Consider the following 20,817-nt stretch of genomic DNA (forward strand, 5'->3'; position numbering starts at 1 on the left):
TCCCATTAATTTGCATTTAATCCAGAATTATGAAGGAGCTTGTGGTTTTTTTCCCTGATATATTTTTTTGGCCACACCCATGGCATGTTCCTTGGCAGGGATTGAACCTGAGCCACAGCAGTGACTCGAGCCACTGCAGTGTCAACACAGGACACTAAAATCCACTGTGCCACACAGGAACTCCCTGACATTTTTGTATATTCATGATTGCTAGTGAGTAAAGTGACTTAATTATGAGTAATTCCAGAGTTTAAATTTATTCATAGTTAATACCTACTATAACTTTTCTCTTCTTCTTTTAACTTATGTTCAGCATAAACCCCATCCCTTAGGAGTTCCTGTCATGGCACAGTGGTTAATGAATCCTACTAGGAACCATGAGGTTGCGGGTTCCATCCCTGGCCTTGCTCAGTGGGTTGAGGATCCAGCATTGCCGTGAGCTGTGGTGTAGGTCACAGATGCAGATGGGATCCCACATTGCTGTGCCTCTGGCGTAGGCCGGTGGCTACAGCTCCGATTACACCCCTAGCCTGTGAACCTCCATATGCCGCGGGAGCAGCCCTAGAAACGGTAAAAAGACAAAAACAAACAAACAAAAACCCCATCCCTTAAAAAAAAGAAAAGGCACTCGGGGACCAAATACTTTGACTATATCCCACCTCTGGGGTGAAAATCCTTTAAGAAACGTTAGAAAAGCTTATGGTAACATAACACACTATTCTGAAAGAAGCCTTTCTATTCCTTCACATGGGCTCAGGCTACTAGAATTTGCAGAGCTTCCAAGATTTTACAGAACTAGCTTTTCAAAGGGTAGCTTTGTAATTTCATTTAAAGTGAATTTCCAGATTACACATACAGATGGAAAATTTAAAGTTAAAAAACACTAAAAAGCAAAAGCTATTTTAATTTTTATCCACTTTTTTTTTTTTGCCTTTTTGCCTTTTCTAGGGCCATTCCCACGGCATACTGAGGTTCACAGACTAGGGGTCTAATCGGAGCTGTAGCCACGGGCCTACGCCAGAGCCACAGCAACGTGGGATCCGAGCCGCGTCTGCAACCTACACCATAGCTCATGGCAATGCCAGATCCTTAACCCACTGAGCAAGGCCAGGGATGGAACCTAAAACCTCATGGTTCCTAGTTGGAGCCATTAACTACTGCGCCACGAAGGGAACTCCTTTTATCCACTATTTTTAATTATCCATAGTGCTTTTGTTTAAAGAAGTATCTTTTTTTCCTAAGATCATTCAGAAACAGTAAAATAAAATCAATAAAATACTGTTTGATAAAAGTTTAATATTAGTTCCCATTTCTAAGGTTCACAACTACTACAGAATCTATAAAAAAGAAACACTTCTGAATCATGCATTTTTGTTGTCTAAAAAAGTTCTCTTGGAGTTCCCATCGTGGCGCAGTGGTTAATGAATCCGACTAGGAACCATAAGGTTGCGGGTTCGGTCCCTGCCCTTGCTCATTGGGTTAACGATCCGGCGTTGCCGTGAGCTGTGGTGTAGGTTGCAGACGCAGCTCGGATCCTGCGTTGCTGTGGCTCTGGCGTAGGCCGGTGGCTACAGCTCCGATTCAACCCCTAGCCTGGGAACCTCCATATGCTGCGGGAGCGGCCCAAGAAATAGCAGCAACAACAACAACAACAACAACAAGACAAAAGACAAAAAAAAAAAAGTTCTCTTATAGGGAGTTCCCTTTGTGGCTCAGCAGTTAATGAACCTGACTAGGATCAATGAGGATTCGGGTTTGATTGCCAGCCTTGCACAGTGGGTTAAGGACTCGGTGTCACCATGAGCTGTGGTGTGGGTTGCAGACTTGGCTCGGATCCCATGTTGCTGTGGCTGTGGTATAGGCCAGCAGCTGTAGCTCTGATTCGACCCCTAGCCTGGGAGTTTCTGTATGCTGGGGGTACAGCCCGAAAAAGCAAAAAAAAAAAAAAGTTCTCTTATGATTCCAAATTTGGATGTAGCCCATGTTATTACAGTAATAATTATCTTTAGCTTTGGGGAGTTCCCGTCGTGGCGCAGTGGTTAACGAATCCGACTAGGAACCATGAGGTTGCGGGTTCGATCCCTGCCCTTGCTCAGTGGGTTAAGGATCCGGCGTTGCTGTGAGCTGTGGTGTAGGTTGCAGACACGGCTCAGATCCCGCGTTGCTGTAGCTGTGGTGTAGGCCGGCGGCTACAGCTCCGATTGGACCCCTAGCCTGGGAACCTCCATATGCCGCGGGAGCAGCCCAAGAAATAGCAAAAAGACAAAATATATATATATATATATCTTTAGCTTTGGGTAGAGCAGAAAAATTTTAGAACCTGTTTCTTCCTGGAAGTTCCCGTTGTGGCACAGCAGAAACAAATCTGACTAGGAAACATGAGGTTGCGGGTTCAATCCCCGGCCTCGCTCAATGGGTTAAGGATCTGGCAGTGCCATGAGCTGTGGTGTAGGTCGCAGATGCAGCTCAGATCTGCGTTGCTGTGGCTGTGGTGTAGGCCAGCAGCAACAGCTCCGATTGGACTCCTAGACTGGGAACCTCCATATGCCGAAGGTGCAGCCCTAAAAAAGCCAAAAAAAAAAAAAAGAATCTGTTTCTTCAAAAAATGAAAGAATATTTGCTTTAAGTGCCTTTTTGGGATGTTGTGTTAAAACAAGAATATGAAGTTGAAAGCACACACAAATAATAAAACACTATATCGATGCTATTGACAAACATTTATATAAGCTAATACCAACTATGATTGTTAGACTTTTGTTATTCCTATGATGGTTAACATGATACTTTATCCTTGCTCTTTGTCCCTCCCACATTAATATGGACAATCAAGAAAAGACTAAAAGATCAGTACTAATATGTGCTACTATAGACATTCTAAGTAAGGTAAACCCATTAATTGTTTATTTACCCACTGAACTAATTTGGTTCTTCTGGGATTAAGAAATGGTTAAAATCTTATGAGTTATTTAATTTTTAAAGTGTAGTTGAAAGTTCATACTTGCACACGACACATTGTCTATGAAGTTGGAGAGCAGTGAACATGACAATAACGGAGTAGTTTCTTGGTGGGGCTTTAACAAGGCGACGGAACTTGTCTCCATTCATTCTTATTACAGGTCTTTTATTGGTCCATTCCATCAGTTGACTAACCTTTTCAGATAACACCATCTAAAAAAAGAGAAAAGGAACTTGCCATTAATACTCTCAACTTAGCATTTAAAGTTTCTTTTGGGGGTTCCCATTGTGGCTTAGTGGAAACGAATCTGAGGATGCAAGTTTGACTCCTGACCTTGCTCAGTGAGTTAAGAATCCAGTGTTGCTGTGAGCTGTGGTGTAGGTTGCGGACATGGCTTGGATCTGGCATTGCTGTGGCTGTGGTATAGGTTGGCGGCTATAGGTCCCTTAGCCTGGGAACCTCCATATTCTGTGGGAGTAGCCATTTAAAAAAAAGTTAAACTAAACAAGTTGCTTAAAACCAAGACTAATAAGCAGAGGTACATAAAAAATGAGACCTAAAAATTTTGGTAGTTGGGCCTGATGATGATAATTATTCTTTTTTTTTTTTTTTGCACTTGACTTTTTTAGGGTTTCATGCGCGGCCTATGGAATTTCCCAGGCCAGGAGTCAAATTGGAGTTACAGCTGTCGGACTATGCTGCAACCACAGCCACAGCAACAGTTGGAACGAGGCTTGTCTGTGACCTGCACGACAGCTTATGGCAACATTGGATCCTTAACCCACTAAACGAGGCCAGGGATCAAGCCTGCATCCTCATGGATGCTAGCTAGCCAGGTTTGTTACTGCAGAGCCACAATGGGAACTTCATTTTTGGTGTGGTTTTTAAAAATTATTGCATTAAAAAATTATTCTGAAAATTACATTAGTTCCCGTTGTAGCTCAGCAGGTTATGAACCCAATTAGTATCCATGAGGATGTGGGTTCGATCCCTGGCCTCACTCAGTTGGTTAAGGATCGGTATTGCCATGAGCTGTGGTGCAGGCTGCAGAGGGACTCAGATCCTACATTGCTGTGGCTGTAGCATAGGTTGGCAGCTGCAGCTCCAATTCTACTCCTAGCCTGGGAATTTCATTTTCTTTCTGTTTTTTGCTTTTTAGTGCCACACCCATGGCACATGGAGGTTCCCAGGGTAGGGGGTCAAAAAAATTCCATTAGGGGAGTTCCCATCGTGGCTCAGTGGTTAACGAATCTGACTAGGAACCATGAGGTTGAGGGTTCGATCCCTGGCCTTGCTCAGTGGGTTAAGGATCTGGCATTGCCAAAAGCTGTGGTGAAGGTCGCAGACATGGCTCAGATCTGGTGTTGCTGTGGCTCTGGTGTAGGCTGGCTGCTACAGCTCCGATTAGACCCCTAGCCTGGGAACCTCCATATGCTGTGGGTATGGCCCTAGAAAAGACAGAAAAAAAAAAAAAGATTACATTATTTCATGATGAGATTTAAACATACACAACATTTTTATATGAATTATATATTGCTCCCTAAAAATAAAATAAAATTATAAAACCTTTTACTTGCCGAATTCCAAAGTGATAGGAGCCATTCTACCTGATTTTAAGGTGCTTACTATAAAGCTACAGTAAGCAAGGCAGGGTGATACTGATAAAGGGTAGATACATAGATTAATGGAACAGAAATAAGAACTCAGAAATAGACCTACACAAGTATAGCCAACTGATCTTTCACAAAGGTGTAAAACCAACTTAGTAGAGAAGAGCTGGCCAGTTCATGCTATGGCTCAGCGGGTTACAAACCCAACTAGTATCCATGAGAATTTGGGTTCAGTCCCTGACTCTGCTCAGTGAGTTAAGGATCTGGCATTGTTGCCGGCTATGGTATAGGTTGCAGATGAGGCTCGGATCTGACATTGCTGTGGCTATGGCCTAGGCCAGCAGCTGCAGCTCCAATTCGACCCCTAGTCTGGGAACTTCCATATGCTGCAGGTGCAGCCCTAAAAAGAAAAGAAAACAAATAAATGATGCTGAAGCAGCTGGACATCCATAGCCAAAAATATGAACCTCAAACTAAACTTCACACTTTATACAAAAATTAACTCAAAATGGATCACATACTTAAATGTAAAAATGAGAACTATTTTAAAATTAGGAAAAAATATAGGAGAAAACATTCAGGATAAAAGAGTAGGCAAAGAGTTCTCAGACCTGACACAAAGAGTACAGCTCATAAAGAGAAAAAAATATATAAACTGGACCACATCAAAATTAAAAAGTTTTACTGTATGAAAGACCATCTTTAGAGGATATAAAGACATGCTATGGAGTGGGAGAAAACATTTTCAAACACACATCTCAAAAGGATTAGAAACTCAAATATATTTTTTTAAACTATCAAAACTCAACAGTTAAAATCACAAACAAAATGAGCAAAGACATGAAGAGACATTTCATTGAAGATGATCTACAGAAATCAAAAAAACACATAAAAGGGTGTTCAACATCATTGGTCATTACAGAAATGCAAATTAAGAGCACAATGAGGAGTTCCCCTTGTGGCGCAGCAGAAACGAATCCGACTAGGAACCATGAGGTTTTGGGTTCGATCCCTGCCCTTTCTCAGTGGGTTAAGGATCTGGCGTTGCCGTAAGCTGTGTTGTAGGCCAGCAGCAACAGCTTTGATTAGACCCCTAGCCTGGGAACCTCCATGTGCCAGGGGTGTGGACCTAAAAAAAGACCAAAAAAAAAAAAAAAAAAAAAGACAAGAGCACATGAGCTATCACTACACACCTATCACTAAAATAAAATACAGTAATAATACCAAATGCTGTCGAGGATGCATAGAAACCGGATTTCTCATACATTGCTGGTGAGACTGTACCATCATACAAGCCACTCTGGAAAACAGTTTAGCAGTTTCTTAAAAAAAGTAAGCAACTATCACATATTAACCATACAACCCAGCAATTGCATCCCTAAACACTTACCTTAGAGAAATGATAATTTATGTCTACATAAAGAAAGAGCTACATTTTGTTTCCATTAAAAAGCCAGTCATGGAGTTCCCATTGTGGCTCAGCGGTTAACAAACCTGACTAGCATCCATGGGGACACAGGTTTGATCCCTGGCCTCACTCAGTAGGTTAAGGATCCAGCATTGCTGTGAGCTGTGGTGTAGGTCGCAGACTTGGCTCAGATACTGAGTTGCTGTAGCTGTGGCTGTGGTGTAGGCCAACGGCTACAGCTCCCATAGGACCCCTGGCCTGGGAACCTCCATATGCTGTGGGTACGGCCCTAAAAAGACCAAAAAAAAAAAAAAAAAAAGCCAGTCATTATGAGGCAATGGAAGAAACGCATGGTTAGCCAATGAAAATTTCAGTTTGAAATAAATGCAATCATATTAATTTATACTTCCCTTCACCTCCATCCTTATGTTCAAACTTTGCAATAATAGTAAGAAGATGGGAAACTATTTTTTTTTTAAAGTGCAGGAGACAAGAATCTCAATGCAGAGTTAATAATGCTAATTTATAATTTTGTTCTTTTTACACGGATATGTTTGTAAAAGGCTGGGAAATCATGGAGTGGTTCATTATTCAGAAGCATCTGACCAGTAACATCTTCCATTACTAACACTGAAGTCTGGCCAGGGAACTCTAAAAATAGTTCCTTCCATTAAGCTCAATCATCAGAGAACAGACGTTAGGATGCGACTTTTCGTTTTGGAAGTAGATCGGGAACCTACTAGGAAGATGACACTCTTTGAAAGTTAGGTGTCAGTAATGCAAATAAGTTGCCTCTGACCTAGGCTAAAAAAAAAAAAAAAATCCCTAGAACCAATAAGAAGAGCTTCTGTGGCTTTAGTTATTGCAACAAAATTCTCAGAGAATGGGTTTAGTGATTTGTAATGAGTGACCCTACATGGTTTTCCTAGGTGGTTAAGGATCAAGGACACAAGTATATTAATCCCTCTGCCCCTGCCAAATGTTTCATAACACTTTCTAGCACTTATCATTCTAACACTTACCTAGCACTTATCATTCTAAGACACTTTGATATCCCCTTCTCTAGATTATTAACTACTAGAGAGCAGACACACAAGGTATTTTACTATAGAGTAGGCATTCAATTAGTATGTTCTGAATTTCTATTTAACAGAACCCAGCTGGGAATGGACTCACCTGTATTACTAACATATAAGGAAAAGATGATGCACATGTAAACACTTAATAGAAATGGGATTTGTTAACTTCAGGAAGGTAACAATAATATGGATTCTGAAAATGCATGATTCACCTTTAAAGCATGCCTAAATTCAGCCGATACTGAAATAAATTTTGTTTCCTAAGTATACTTCTATGAACAATGGCATTAAAAAAGTTTTGTAGGAGTTTCCATCGTGGCTCAGTGGTTAATGAATCTGACTAGAAACCATGAGGTTGCGGGTTCGATCCCTGCCCTTCCTCAGTGGGTTAAAGATCCGGCGTTGCCATGAGCTGTGGTGTAGGTTGCAGACGCAGCCCAGCTCCCGTGTTGCTGTGGCTCTGGAGTAGGCCAGCGGACTGCAGCTCCGACTGGACCCCCTAGCCTGGGAACCTCCATATGCCGCAGGAGCGGCCCAAGAAATGGCAAAAAGACAAAAAAAAAAAAAAGTTTTGTAGCAGATATAAAACAATTAGGGTAAGAGACAAAAAAAAGAATATGCCACACATATAAAAATGAATATAGTTTTATAATAAGCCTATAGAGAAATATATACACTCTCAAAAAACTGGTATAAGAAATAATTAACAAGACTTGTGGAACAATGAATGATATGAAGGAAACAGGCTTTTGGTAAAGGCAGTGGAAGAGAGCGAACCTGAAGGTGGAGACTAGTTCATCTTTTTTTTTTTTAAGGGCCATACTTGCAGCACATGGAAGTTCCCAGGCTAGGGGTCGAATCAGAGCTGCAGTTGCCAGCCTACACCACAGCCACAGCAACACCAGATCCGAGCCTTGTCTGCGAACTACACCACAGCTTTTGGCAATGCCAGATCCTTAACCCACTGAACAGGGCCAGGGATGGAATCTGCATCCCCATGGATACTAGCGGATTCATTTCTGCTGAGCCACAAAGGGAACTCTGGCTAGTTCATTTTTAACAGTGGAATTAATTACCAACAATTGTCAAGAGTAGGGAATGTTTGATTTAAAATAATGCTGCATAGAGAGTTCCCGTCTGGCTCAGTGGTTAACAAATCTGACTAGGAACCATGACGTTGTGGGTTCAGTCCCTGGCCTCGCTCAGTGGGTTAAGGATCCAGTGTTGCCATGAGCTGTGGTGTAGGTTGCAAACGCAGCTCAGATCCCATGTGACTGTGGCTGTGGTGCAGGCCGGTGGTTACAGCTCCGATTAGACCCCGAGCCTGGGAACCTCCACATGCCGCAGGAGCAGCCCTAAAAAGACAAAAAAAAAATGCTGCATAGATTAAACTCAATTTTCCAAAAAAAATGCTCTTATTATTTCAGACAGCCTTAATGATCATCATAGCTCAGAGAACAATATTGGTTCTCAGGTTTTATTTTTAATTTTTTTGTCTTTTGTCTCTTTTAGGGCCACACCTATGTCAGATGGAGGTTCCCAAGCTAGGGGGCTAATTGGAGCTGTTGCTGCTGGCCTAAGCCAAAACCAGTCACAGCTCCAGCAACTCGGGATCTGAGTCAAGTCTGTAACCTACACCACAGCTCACAGCAACGCTGGATCCTCAACCCACTGAGCAAGGCCAGGGATCGAACCTGCAACCTCATGGTTCCTAGTCAGATTCGTTTCTTCTGTGCCACGACGGGAACTCCAGTTCACGTTTTAAATATACCATTCTATATTCTGAAATAGTCATTAATTTTTTTATATTTTTAAATTAAATTTGACAGTTACCAGCATATTCAAACATAATCTGGCTATTTTATTCAGCATGGCAACAGATTTTTTTTTTTTTGACTGTACCCATGGCATGGGCCAGGAACTGAATCCAAGCCACAGCTTCAACTTACACCACAGCTTCAGCAATGCTGGATCCCTAACCCACTTCACCAGGCCAGGGATCAAAGCCATGTCTCTGAGGCAAGCCAAGCCACTGAAGAGACAATATCATATCCTTAACCCACTGCACCGCAGCAGGAACTCCTATGGTTACAGATTTTATTTGGGGCTATTTTATTTTTATTTATTTATTTATTTATTTATCTTTGTCTTTTTGCCTTTCCTAGGGCCGCTCCTACGGCATATGGAGGATCCCAGGCTAAGGGTCTAATCGGAGCTGCAGCAACATGGGATCTGAGCTGCGTCTGCAACCTACACCACAGCTCACGGTAATGCTGGATCCTTAACCCACTGAGCAAGGCCAGGGATGGAACCTGCAACCTCATGGTTCCTAGTCGGATTCGTTAACCACTGAGCCATGACGAGAACTCCTATTTGGGGCTATTTTAGAAAAAAATAAATGTAAAGCAGTAACAGGTATGGTTTCATATAGTTTATCCCTATTCAATGATCATTCCAATAAAACAAATATATGTGCTTTGAATTAATGATAAACATGTGGAGGTTTCTCTTATTTTTGGCTGTGCCCATGGCATATAGAAGCTCTCAGGACAGGGATCAAAGCTGTGCACAGCAGTGACGGGAGCCACTGAAGTGACAATGCCAGATCCTTAACCTGCTATGCCACCCGGGAACTCCTATGGAGTCATCTTAAACAAAAAGTCTGGAATAGAGCTAGGTAAAAAGTTTACAATATCCCTCTTTCTGTTTATTAACAGACTGGAAAGACCAGATTTCTGGCTATTCAATCCCCAAATAACTTATCAATTAGAAGAAATCAGTTTAAAGGAATTACAAATTCTCTTAAAGCTCTTATAAAATGGGATTATCACCTCAAAAGACTGCTTAATATAGCGGCAATCATTTACTTTCTGAGTTCATTTTCTTTAAAATGAACTGAAGACAGATCATAACTAAAGATGAACTAGTTTTAAACTTTTACAATAAAAGTACATGAACAGGAGTTCCCGTCGTGGTGCAGTGGTTAATGAATCCGACTAAGAACCATGAGGTTGCGGGTTCGGTCCCTGCCCTTGCTCAGTGGGTTAACCATCCGGCGTTGCCGTGAGCTGTGGTGTAGGTTGCAGACGCGGCTCGGATCCCGCGTTGCTGTGGCTCTGGCGTAGGCCGGTGGCTACAGCTCCGATTCGACCCCTAGCATGGGAACCTCCATATGCCGTGGGAGCGGCCCAAGAAATAGCAACAACAACAAGAAGACAAAAGACAAAAAAAAAAAAAAAAGTACATGAACATAGCCCAGGACATGATAATTAGAAGTTATAATCCTTATTCACAATGACCTAATCTTTTAACATTTTAATATACCTTAAAGTAAGGCTCTCTTGAACTAGTTTTATGGAGAAAATAGAAGCTAATATTTGGAATGCCTAGTAGATACGTATCAGGCAACAACTCCTCTCCTTATGGAGAGTATTTCATTCAATACACAAGATAACACTATGAGATTAAAATACTCTATTTTTAGTTCATTTAACCAGTGAGTATGGAGTTTCCATCGTGGCACAGTGGAAACAAATCCGACTAGGAACCATGAGGTTGCAGGTCGATCCCTGGCCTTGTTCAGTGGGTTGAGGATCCAGAATTGCCATGAGCTGTGGTGTAGGTCGAAGATGTGGCTTGCTGTGGCTGTGGTGTAGTATGGCAGCTGTAGCTCCAACTGGACCCCTAGTCTGGGAACCTCCATATGCAGCCGGTGCAGCCCTAAAAAGAAAAGAAAAAGGAAAAAACAACCCAGTGAGTAAACAAGATCAGAGAGGTTAGGTGAGAGTTATTAAGACACAGAGCTAGGATTCAAACAGATCATTCTAAACCAGGGTTTCTCAAAAGCAGCATTAGTAACATCTTGGGCCAGATAATTCTTTATCGTGGGGGGCTGTCCTGCACGTTACAGAATGTTGAGAAGCATCCCAGACCTCTACTCATTAGATGCCAGTAGCATTACTACTCCCAGCTGCAAAACCAAAAATGTCTCCAGACATTGCCAGATAACCCCACCACTCCCTCACTGAGAATCACAGTTTTGGGTGTTTTTTGCAGGGGCAGGGGGGGTGGGGAGGCCATACCCACAGCATGTGAAGTTCCTGAGCCAAGAATCAAACCTGCACCACAGTTGCAACCTGTGCCACAGCTGCAGCAATTGCTGGATCCTTAACCCACTGCACCACAAGGGAACTTCCCAGAACAACTGTTCTAAACTGAAAAGGATTTTCACAGTCCAATTTAAGCTTTTATAATCTTACTACATATTCAAAAAATACTTTTATTCATTACCAATGAGAACACAATGTAAAAGAAAGATCTGGTGATAAAGTAAATCAAAACTTCTCAGAGCAAGCTCTTAGCATAATGGATAATAAATTTCCTATGGCTGCGTTTCTCAAAGTGTGGCTAGTATAAAGGAGCCTGTTAAAAGTGCAGACTTTTGGAGTTCCCGCTCGTGGCACATGGAGGATCCCAGGCTAGGGGTCCAATTGGAGCTGTAGCTGCTAGCCTATGCCACAGCCACAGCAATGCCAGATCTGAGCTGCATCTGTGACCTACACCATAGCTCATGGCAACACCAGATCCTTAACCCACTGAGCAAGACCAGAGATCGAACCTGTGTCCTTATGGATGCTAGTCAGATTCGTTAACCAATGAGCCATGACGGGAACTCCAAGTGATTCTTTATACACTGTAGTTTGAGTACTACTGCTCTATATTTAATTTTTTTTTTTTTGGACTTGCCCACATCATGTGCAAGTTCCTGGGCCAGGACTGAATCTGCACCAGAGCAGTGACCTGAGCTGCCATAGTGACAGTGCCAGATCCTTAACCTGCTGTGACACAAGAGAGCTGCTATTTTTTTTTTTTTTTTTGCCTTTTTGTCCTTTTAGGGCCACACCCACGGCATATGGAGATTCCCAGCCTAGGGGTCCAATAGGAGCTGTTGCTGCTGGCCTACGTCACAGCCACGGCAATGCCAGATCCGAGCCTGTCTGTGACCTACACCATAGCTCACAGCAACACTGGATCCCCAACCCACTGAGCAAGGCCAGGGATCGAACCCGAAACCTCATCGTTCCTAGTCTGATTCATTTCTACTGCGCCTGATGGGAATTTTTTTTTTTTTTTTTTTTTGCTTTTCAGGGCAACACCTGCGTCATATGGAAGTTCACAGGCTAGGCATTGAATCAGTGCCAGAGCCAACAGCCTATGCCACAGCCACACAGGATCAAAGCCACATCTGGGACCTACACTGAAGCCTGTGGCAATGCTGGATCTGTAACCCACTGAGAAAGGCCAGGGGTTGAACCCACATCCTCATGGATACTAGCCAGGTTCTTAACCTACTGAGCCACAACAGGAACTCCAGAACTGTTACACTTTAATTCCATGTTCAAGGACTACATGTTATATAATTTCTATGTAAAACATGGGAAATGAAGAAACATAAAGCAATTCAAATTATGAACAATAGGAAAAAAATACACCATACCTGGAGTTCCCGTTGTGGCTCAGCAGGTTAAGGACACGTGTTCTCTATGAGAATGTGAGTTTGATCCCTGGCCTCACTCAGTGGGTTAAGGATCTGATGTTGCTGCAAGCTGTGGTGTAGGCCTGCAACTGCAGCTCTGATTTGATCACTAGCCCAGGAACTTCCATATGATGTAGGTATAGCCATAGGGGAAAAAAAAATATATATATATATAGCATTCCTAAAAATAAACTACCACCTGATCTTCCTGAAATGGTTGAAGAATTTGGTACATTGTAGATAACTCATATGTAATGCCTAACTCCTAGACGCCTCTTTTCTATAATAGGATTTTATGAAGGAATTTCCCTTTTCTTCACATTTGAGTTAAAAGGTTTTTTGTTTGTTTGTTTGCTTTTTAGGGCCACACCCATGGCATATGAGGTTCCCAGACTAGGGGTCAAATCGGAGCTACAACTGCCAGCCTAGGTACACCACAGCCACAGCAATGCGGGATCTGAGCCATGTCTGCAACCTACACCACAGCTCATGGCAAGGCTGGATCCCCGACCCCACTGAGTGAGTGAGTTGGGGATCGAACCCACGTCCTCATGGATACTGGTCAGATTTGTTTCTGCTGCGCCATGACAGGAACTCCGTTAAAAGTTTTTTTTTTTTTTTTTGTCTTTTTGCTATTTCTTTGGGCTGCTCCCGTCGCATATGGAGGTTCCCAGGCTAGGGGTCGAATCGGAGCTGTAGCCACCGGCCTACGCCAGAGCCACAGCAACGCAGGATCCGAGCCGTGTCTGCAACCTACACCACAGCTCACGGCAACGCCGGATGGTTAACCCACTGAGCAAGGGCAGGGACCAAACCTGCAACCTCATGGTTCCTAGTTGGATTCGTCAACCACTGCGCCACGACGGGAACTCCTAAAAGTTTTTTGATTGGAGTAAATCTCTAGTACTGAAGAATCTTATTCTGTAGATTACTCCTTATTCCTCATCCATTATCAAGAGCCCACTGTTTGGGTACTGAAAGCCATGGCTCAGAAATAAAAATTTTGGAGTTCCCTCTGTGGCTCAGAAGTAACAAACCTTACTAGTATTCATGAGGATGAGGGTCTGATCCTTGGCCTCGCTCAGTGGGTTAAGGATCTGGCATTGCCGTGAGCTGTGGTGTAGGTCACAGACATGGCTTGGATCTGGCATTGATGTGGCTGTGGTGTAGGCTGAAGGCTACAGCTCTGATTCAACCTGGAGCCTGGGAACTTTCACATGCCACAGGTGCAGCCCTAAAAAGACAAAAAAAAAAAAAAAGACAAAGAAAAAAGAAATATTTTTTTTTTCTATAGCCTCTACACCAAGACCCACCATTCCACCATTCATTCTCCAGGTATTCCTTTATCTTCCAAAGTCACAACCTTCAAAAGTAAAGGACTAAAATGTCACCTGTGCTATTCAGGTCCTTCTATTTACTATTTAAATACTTTAAAGTTTTTAGTAAGAAACATATTTTCCAAGGACTATATACATAAAGGTAAGAGGTTTATCAAGTGAACTCAGCAACTGAACAAAGCAATTGATGGAGTTCCCATTGTGGCTCAGGGGTAATGAACCTAACTAGTATTCATGAGGATACAGGTTCCATTCCTGGCTGCCCTCACTGGGTTAAGGATCCAGCATTGCCATGAGCTGTGGTGTAGGCAGCAGGTGTGCTTGGATCCCGCATTGCTATGGCTATGGTGTAGGCTAGCAGCTGCAGCTCCAGTTGGACCCCTAGCTTGGGAACTTCCATGTGCCACAGGAGCGGCCCTAAAAAAAATTAAAATAAAAAGAATAAAAAGCAATTGGTTTGTAAACAACTCTTATTGCAAATACTTTTTCTACTAACACTTTTAAAAAACATTTAATAAAATATACTACCAAAGCAACACAAATAAAGGCAAAAATAAACCAATGGGACCTAATCAAATGGACAAGCTTTTGCACAGCAAAAGAAAACAAAAAGACAACTTACAGAATGGAAGAAAATAGTTTCAAACAATGCAACAGACAAGGGCTTAATCTCTAGAGTATACAAACAACTTATACAACTCTGCAGCAAATAAAGCCAACAACCCAATGGAAAAATGGGCAAAAGAACTGAATAGACATTTCTCCAAGGAAGATACACAGATGGCCAACAAGCACATAAAAAAATGCTCAACATCCCTGATTATTAGAGAAATGCAAATCAAAACTACCATGAGATACCACCTCACACCACTCAGAATGGCCATCATTAATCAGTCCACAAATAACAAATGCAGGAGGGGCTGTGGAGAAAAGGGAACCCTCCTGTACTGTTGGTGAGAATGTAAGTTGGTACAGCCACTATGGAGAACAGTATGAAGGTACCTTAGAAATCTATACATAGAACTACCATATGATCCAGCAATCCCACTCTTGGGCATATATCTGGACAAAACTTTCCTTGAAAATGACACATGCACCCACATGTTCATTGCAGCACTATTCACAATAGCGAAGACACGGAAACAACCCAAATTTCCGTTAACAGATGACTGGATTAGGAAGATGTCATATATATACACAATGGAATACTACTCAGCCATAAAAAGAACCAGATAACGCCATTTGCAGCAACATGGATGGAACTAGAGACTCTCATACTGAGTGAAATAAGTCAGAAAGAGAAAGACAAATACCATAGGATATCACTCATATCTGGTATCTAATATACAGCACAAATGAACCTTTCCACAGAAAAGAAAATCATGGTCTTGGAGAATAGACTTGTGGTTGCCTGGTGGGAGGGGGAGGGAGTGGGAGGGAGTGGGAGCTTGGGGTTAATGGATGAAAACTATTACTCTTGGAATAGATTTACAATAAGATCCTGCTGTGTAGCACTGAGAAATATGTCTAGATACTTACAACGCAGCATGATAATGGGAGAAAAAATTATGTATACATGTATGTGTAACTGGGTCCCCAGACTATGCAGTGGGAAAAAAAAAGTGTGTTTGGGAAATAACAATAAAAAATAAATTAAAAAAAAAGAATTGAAAGAAAATATATACATCAAATTTCTATATTGGCATTGAAGGTATTTATTCAAAACAAAATACAGGAGTTCCTGGAGTTCCCATCTGGTGCAGCGGAAATGAATCCAACTAGGAACCATGAGATTGCAGGTTCGATCCCTGGCCTTGCTCAGTGCATTAAGGATCCGGCGTTGCCGTGAGCTGTGGTGTAGGTTGCAGATGCAGCTCAGATCTAGCATTGCTGTGGCTGTGGCATAGGCCGACAGCTGTAGCTCCGATTCGACCCCTAGCTTGGGAACCTCCATATGCTATGGGTGTGGCCCTAAAAAGACAAAAGACAAAAAATACATAAATAAAAAATTTTTTAAATTAAAAAAAATATAGGAGTTCCTGTTCAGTTTAAATGGTTTAAGAATCTGATTAATATCCATGAGAATGGGGGTTCGATCCCTGGCCTCAGTTAGTGGCTTAAGGATCTGGGCTTGCTGTGAGGTGTGGTTGCATCAGAGCTGCAGCTGCCAGCCTATGCAACAGCCACAGCAACACGACTTGAATCTGGTGTGGCTGTGGCTGTGGCTGTGGTTTAGGCCGGCAGCTGCAGCTCTGATTCAACCCTTAGCCAGGAACTTCCATATGCCTCAGCTGTGACCCTAAAAAGAAAACAAAAAAACAAACTTAGTATGAAGAAAATGTTAAATTTATAAGCAAAGACTCATAATCAATTGATTTCTCCCCTTCTTGGAGTACATTACTTTCAACTATTCAAAAACAAAATACAGACCACTAACATTCACAATTAAAACATAATACCAACAAAGTTGGAGTTCCCGTAGTGGCACAGCAGAAACGAATCCAACTAGGAAACATGAGGCTGTGGGTTGGACACCTGGCCTCACTCAGTGGGTTAAGGATCCCGTGTTGCCGTGAGCTGTGGTGTAGGTCGCAGATGAGGCTTGGGTCTGGCATTGTGTTGGCTGTGGCGTAGGCCAGCAGCTGTAGCTCGGATTCGACCCCTAGCCTGGGAACCTCCATATGCCTCCGGTGCAGCCCTAAAAAGAAAAAAAAAGAAAAAAACAAAACAAAACAAAGTTAAGTAAGCTTAAAGTTTTTCTCTTCTCTCAAAACATCTAAATTAATATGGCTACAAAAGAATCTCACTAACAATAAGTCAATATCTCTAATTCTGTAAGTAATTATCAAGTATGATGAAAATTTTAGGACTATAAGCGATTAAGAGGACAAAGAAAGTACAGTGAGACAACAGTTTAATTTTATTCTACCTGCTTGTATAATATGTATCACAATTAGCTCTAGCAAAGTAGATTAACCCTTAACAACTATAAGCTTTCCTACAATCACTGAATATCGCTCAATAAAAATAGCATATAGGAATCTGCTATCATTTAAAGCTACATTCTGATCCTGTCAAAATTTCTTTTTTCTTTTTTCCTTTTTTTAGGGTCACACCTGCGGCATATGGAGGTTCCCAGGCTAGGGGTCGAGTTGGAGCTGTAGCCACCAGCCTACGCCAGAGCCACAGCAACGTGGGATCCGAGCCGTGTCTGCGATCTACACCATAGCTCACGGCAACGCCGGATGGTTAACCCACTGAGCAAGGGCAGGGACCGAACCCGCAACCTCATGGTTCCTAGTCGGATTCGTTAACCACTGCGCCACGACGGGAACTCCTGCAGCTCCAATTCTATCCCTAGCCTAGCCTGGGAACCTCATATGTCGCCAGTGTGGCCCTAAGAAGAAAAATAAAAATGATTTGCAGGGGTTTTGCACATGTGACATTTTCATGTGTCAGTTCTCAAAGCAATGCCAGAGAATATAGAAGTTTTTCCAATAACTGCCTGCCTTGTCAAAGTACGCAGGTAATTATATTTTCTGAAATTCTTCATAAAAACAATACAAAAAGATCAGTTAAAAAAATATTTTATACTGCAAGGAAATACAATCTTATTTATTTATTTATTTTTGGCCACACTGTGGCATCTGGAAGACCCCAAGCCAGGGATCGAATCCAAGCTGCAGCTTCGACCTATGCCACAGCTGTGGCAATGCTAGATCCTTAACCCACTATGCCACAGTGGGAACTCCAACACAATCTTATTTTATTTTCTAATATTCATCTAATGTCTTCTACTACATTAGGCACTTTACAGCCCTCACTTCTTTTAATTTTCACAATATGAAAAGAAATAGGCATTTTCTTATTCTACTGTTAAGGAAAATAAGACTCAGAATAATTTGCTAATGATCACCTGGGTTGCATTAACATACATGCTCTTTAATATTTTACACTTTTTTTTTGAAAACTGAGAAAATGGCAGGGGGAAACTATCAGATAGCATTATTGAGATCCTTTTTATTATGCTTCAGTATGCTTTGTGCATTCACTCTCTTCCATATTTCATATTATTTCTCTATTACTGATTCCCAGAAGTAGATCAAGAATTATGGATAATTTTGTCAAAGACCATGACTTTTCATATTATCACGTTGCCTCTATAAAATGACACCAGTTGCAAGGATAAGCAACATCCCTTCTACCACAGGGGGAAATAATTTGCCATAAATATAAAAGAAGCCAGACTGCCCATCGTGGTGCAGTGGAAATGAATCCGACTAGGAACCATGAGGCTGTGGGTTTGATCCCTGGCCTCACTCAGTGGGTTAAGGATACAGCATCATCGTGAACTGTGGTGTAGGTCACAGACGCAGCTTGGATCCCACAGTTGCTGTAGCTCCAATTAGACTCCTATCCTGGGAACCTCCATATGCCACGAGAATAGCCCTAAAACGCAAAAAAAAAAAAAAAAAAAGATAAAAGAAATCACTGCAAAGCAAGCCTTTGTGGCCTAGCATAGGTTTTAGAGTCAGAAAAGGGGTGGAACCCCAGATCAGCCTTCAGAATGGTGCTTCCTTAGGCAAGCTCCTAATGTGCCTCTTGTTCAGTATCAGTTCCCTCATCTTTCAAATGGGGCTAATACTTATACTGTAGGGTTATTGTGAGCCTTAGAGATAATACATGTAAACCACAATACCTGGCATGTAGAAGGCATTGAATAAATATTAGAGAATGAGTACCAGTGAAAACAGAAGTTTAAATAATCAGATAAGTAGGGTAGCATTCCATTTAACAACAGACAACTATGAGGAGCTCGAGTGATTTTAACATTCATTTAGGATACTTGTCTTTTTAAAAAGAATACTTAGATTATAAGATCAGACATTACCCTACTATTTAAAGCCAAACCTGGAGTTCCTGTCGTGATGCAGCAGAAACGAATCCGACTAGGAAACATAATGTTGCAGATTCAATCCCTGGCCTCAATCAGTGGGTTAAGGATCTGGTGTTGCTGTGAGTTGTGGTTTAGGTTGCAGACATGGCTCGGATCTGGCATTGCTGTGGCTGTGGTGTAGGCCAGCAGCTGTAGCTCTGATTAGATCCCTAACCTGGGAACCTCCATTTGCCATGGGTGTGGCCCTAAAAAGACAAGACAAAAAAATAAAAAATAAAAATAAAGCCAAATCTACTATGGTGGATAGACCTGGGATTTTTTTAAAATGATCTTTTCAAAAATTAACAACAGGAGTTCCCGTCGTGGCGCAATGGTTAACGAATCTGACTAGGAACCATGAAGTTGCGGGTTCGGTCCCTGCCCTTGCTCAGTGGGTTAAGGATCCGGCGTTGCTGTGAGCTGTGGTGTAGGTTGCAGACGCGGCTCGGATCCTGCGTTGCTGTGGCTCTGGCGCAGGCCGGTGGCTACAGCTCCGATTCAACCCCTAGCCTGGGAACCTCCATATGCTGTGGGAGCGGCCCAAAGAAATAGCAAAAAGACAAAAAAAAAAAAATTAACAAAAAAGGGAAATGTTCTGCAATATTTTTAAGTGTCTCTAAGTAGTACCACGGTGATCTTTTTTTTTAATAAAATGGGCCAAAACATGCTCATTTAGAGGGGAAAGGGGTAAAAACTAAAATAATTCTACCAGCATAGAGTTCCTGTCGTGGCTCAGTGGTTAACAAATCTGACTAGGAACCATGGGGTTGCGGGTTCCATCCCTGGCCTTGTTCAGTGGGTTGAGAATCTGGCGTTGCCGTGAGCTGTGGTGTAGGTTGTAGATGTGGCTCGGACCCTGCATTGCTGTGGTTGTGGTGTAGGCCGGAGGCTGTAGCTCTGATTAGACCCCTAGCCTGGGAACCTCCATATGCCATGGGAGCGGCCCAAGAAATGGCAAAAAATAAAATAAAATAACTCTACCAGCCTATATTATTCCTTATTTACTGATGAGAAAATCCAGTTTTAGACTGTACCCTAAACAAACCTGCAAGTGAAAGAACAGATTCCTGAGTCTACATGCACACAGTTAATTAATTAATTAGATGTTTATTGTCAGACACTGCTGGTATGAAAATAAATAATTTAAAAGTGTCTGTGGGAGTCCCCATCTTGGCGCAGCGGAAACAAATCCATCTAGGAACCATGAGGTTGAGGGTCTGATCCCTGGCCTTGCTCAGTGGGTTAAGGATCCAGCATTGCTGTGAGCTGTGGTGTAGGTCCCAGACATGGCTCAGATCCGGCATTGCTGTGGGTCTGGTGCAGGCCAGCAGGAACAGTTCTGATTAGACCTCTAGCCTGGGAACCTCCATATGCCGAGGGTACAGCCCTAAAAAAACAAAAGACAAAAAAATAAAAAAATAAAAGTGTTGAGTTCCCATTATGGTGCAGCGGAAACAAATCTGACCAGTATCCATGAGGATTCAGGGTTGATCCCTAGCTTCACTCAGTGGGTCGGGGATCTGGCGTTTGCCATGAGCTATGGCATACGTCGCAGACACAGCTTGGATCCTGCATTGCTGTGGCTGTGGAGCAGGCCTGTAGCTGTAGCTCCTAATCCGCCCCTAGCCTGGGAACTTCCATGTGCCATAGGTGCGAACCTAAGAAAAGCCAAAAAAGTGTATTCATAACCAAATGGAGTATAATCTTTAAAAATTGTGAAACACTGTGTTGAACATAGTGTTTCACATAATATTGTAAGTCAGCTATACCTCAGTGGAAAAAAATCTCTGTATTCAAGATGCTCACAATCTAATGGGAAGGACTGGTACCTAAACAATGACAACACAATGTGCTCAATTCATCTCCACTTACCTGGGGGAACCAGGAAAAGCTTACTTAGTTGAGGAAGAAGGTAATGTATGAGCTAAGACTTAAAGAGCAGGAACCCTCAGGTG

The 20,817-nt window shown here is 42.3% G+C and overlaps 1 protein-coding gene across 1 annotated transcript in view; it reads right to left on the reverse strand.

The window, feature by feature from the left end:
• Positions 1-20,817, reverse strand: part of MAGT1 (magnesium transporter 1) — a 61,105-nt gene that overhangs the window by 37,561 nt on the left and 2,727 nt on the right. Inside the window, exon 2 of the mRNA XM_047764897.1 lies at positions 2,999-3,168. Coding sequence (XP_047620853.1) covers positions 2,999-3,168 — 170 coding nt within the window. The remainder of the gene's footprint in view (positions 1-2,998; positions 3,169-20,817) is intronic.

Source organism: Phacochoerus africanus, chromosome X, assembly GCF_016906955.1.
Source record: "Phacochoerus africanus isolate WHEZ1 chromosome X, ROS_Pafr_v1, whole genome shotgun sequence".
Classification (NCBI taxonomy): Eukaryota; Metazoa; Chordata; class Mammalia; order Artiodactyla; family Suidae; genus Phacochoerus; species Phacochoerus africanus.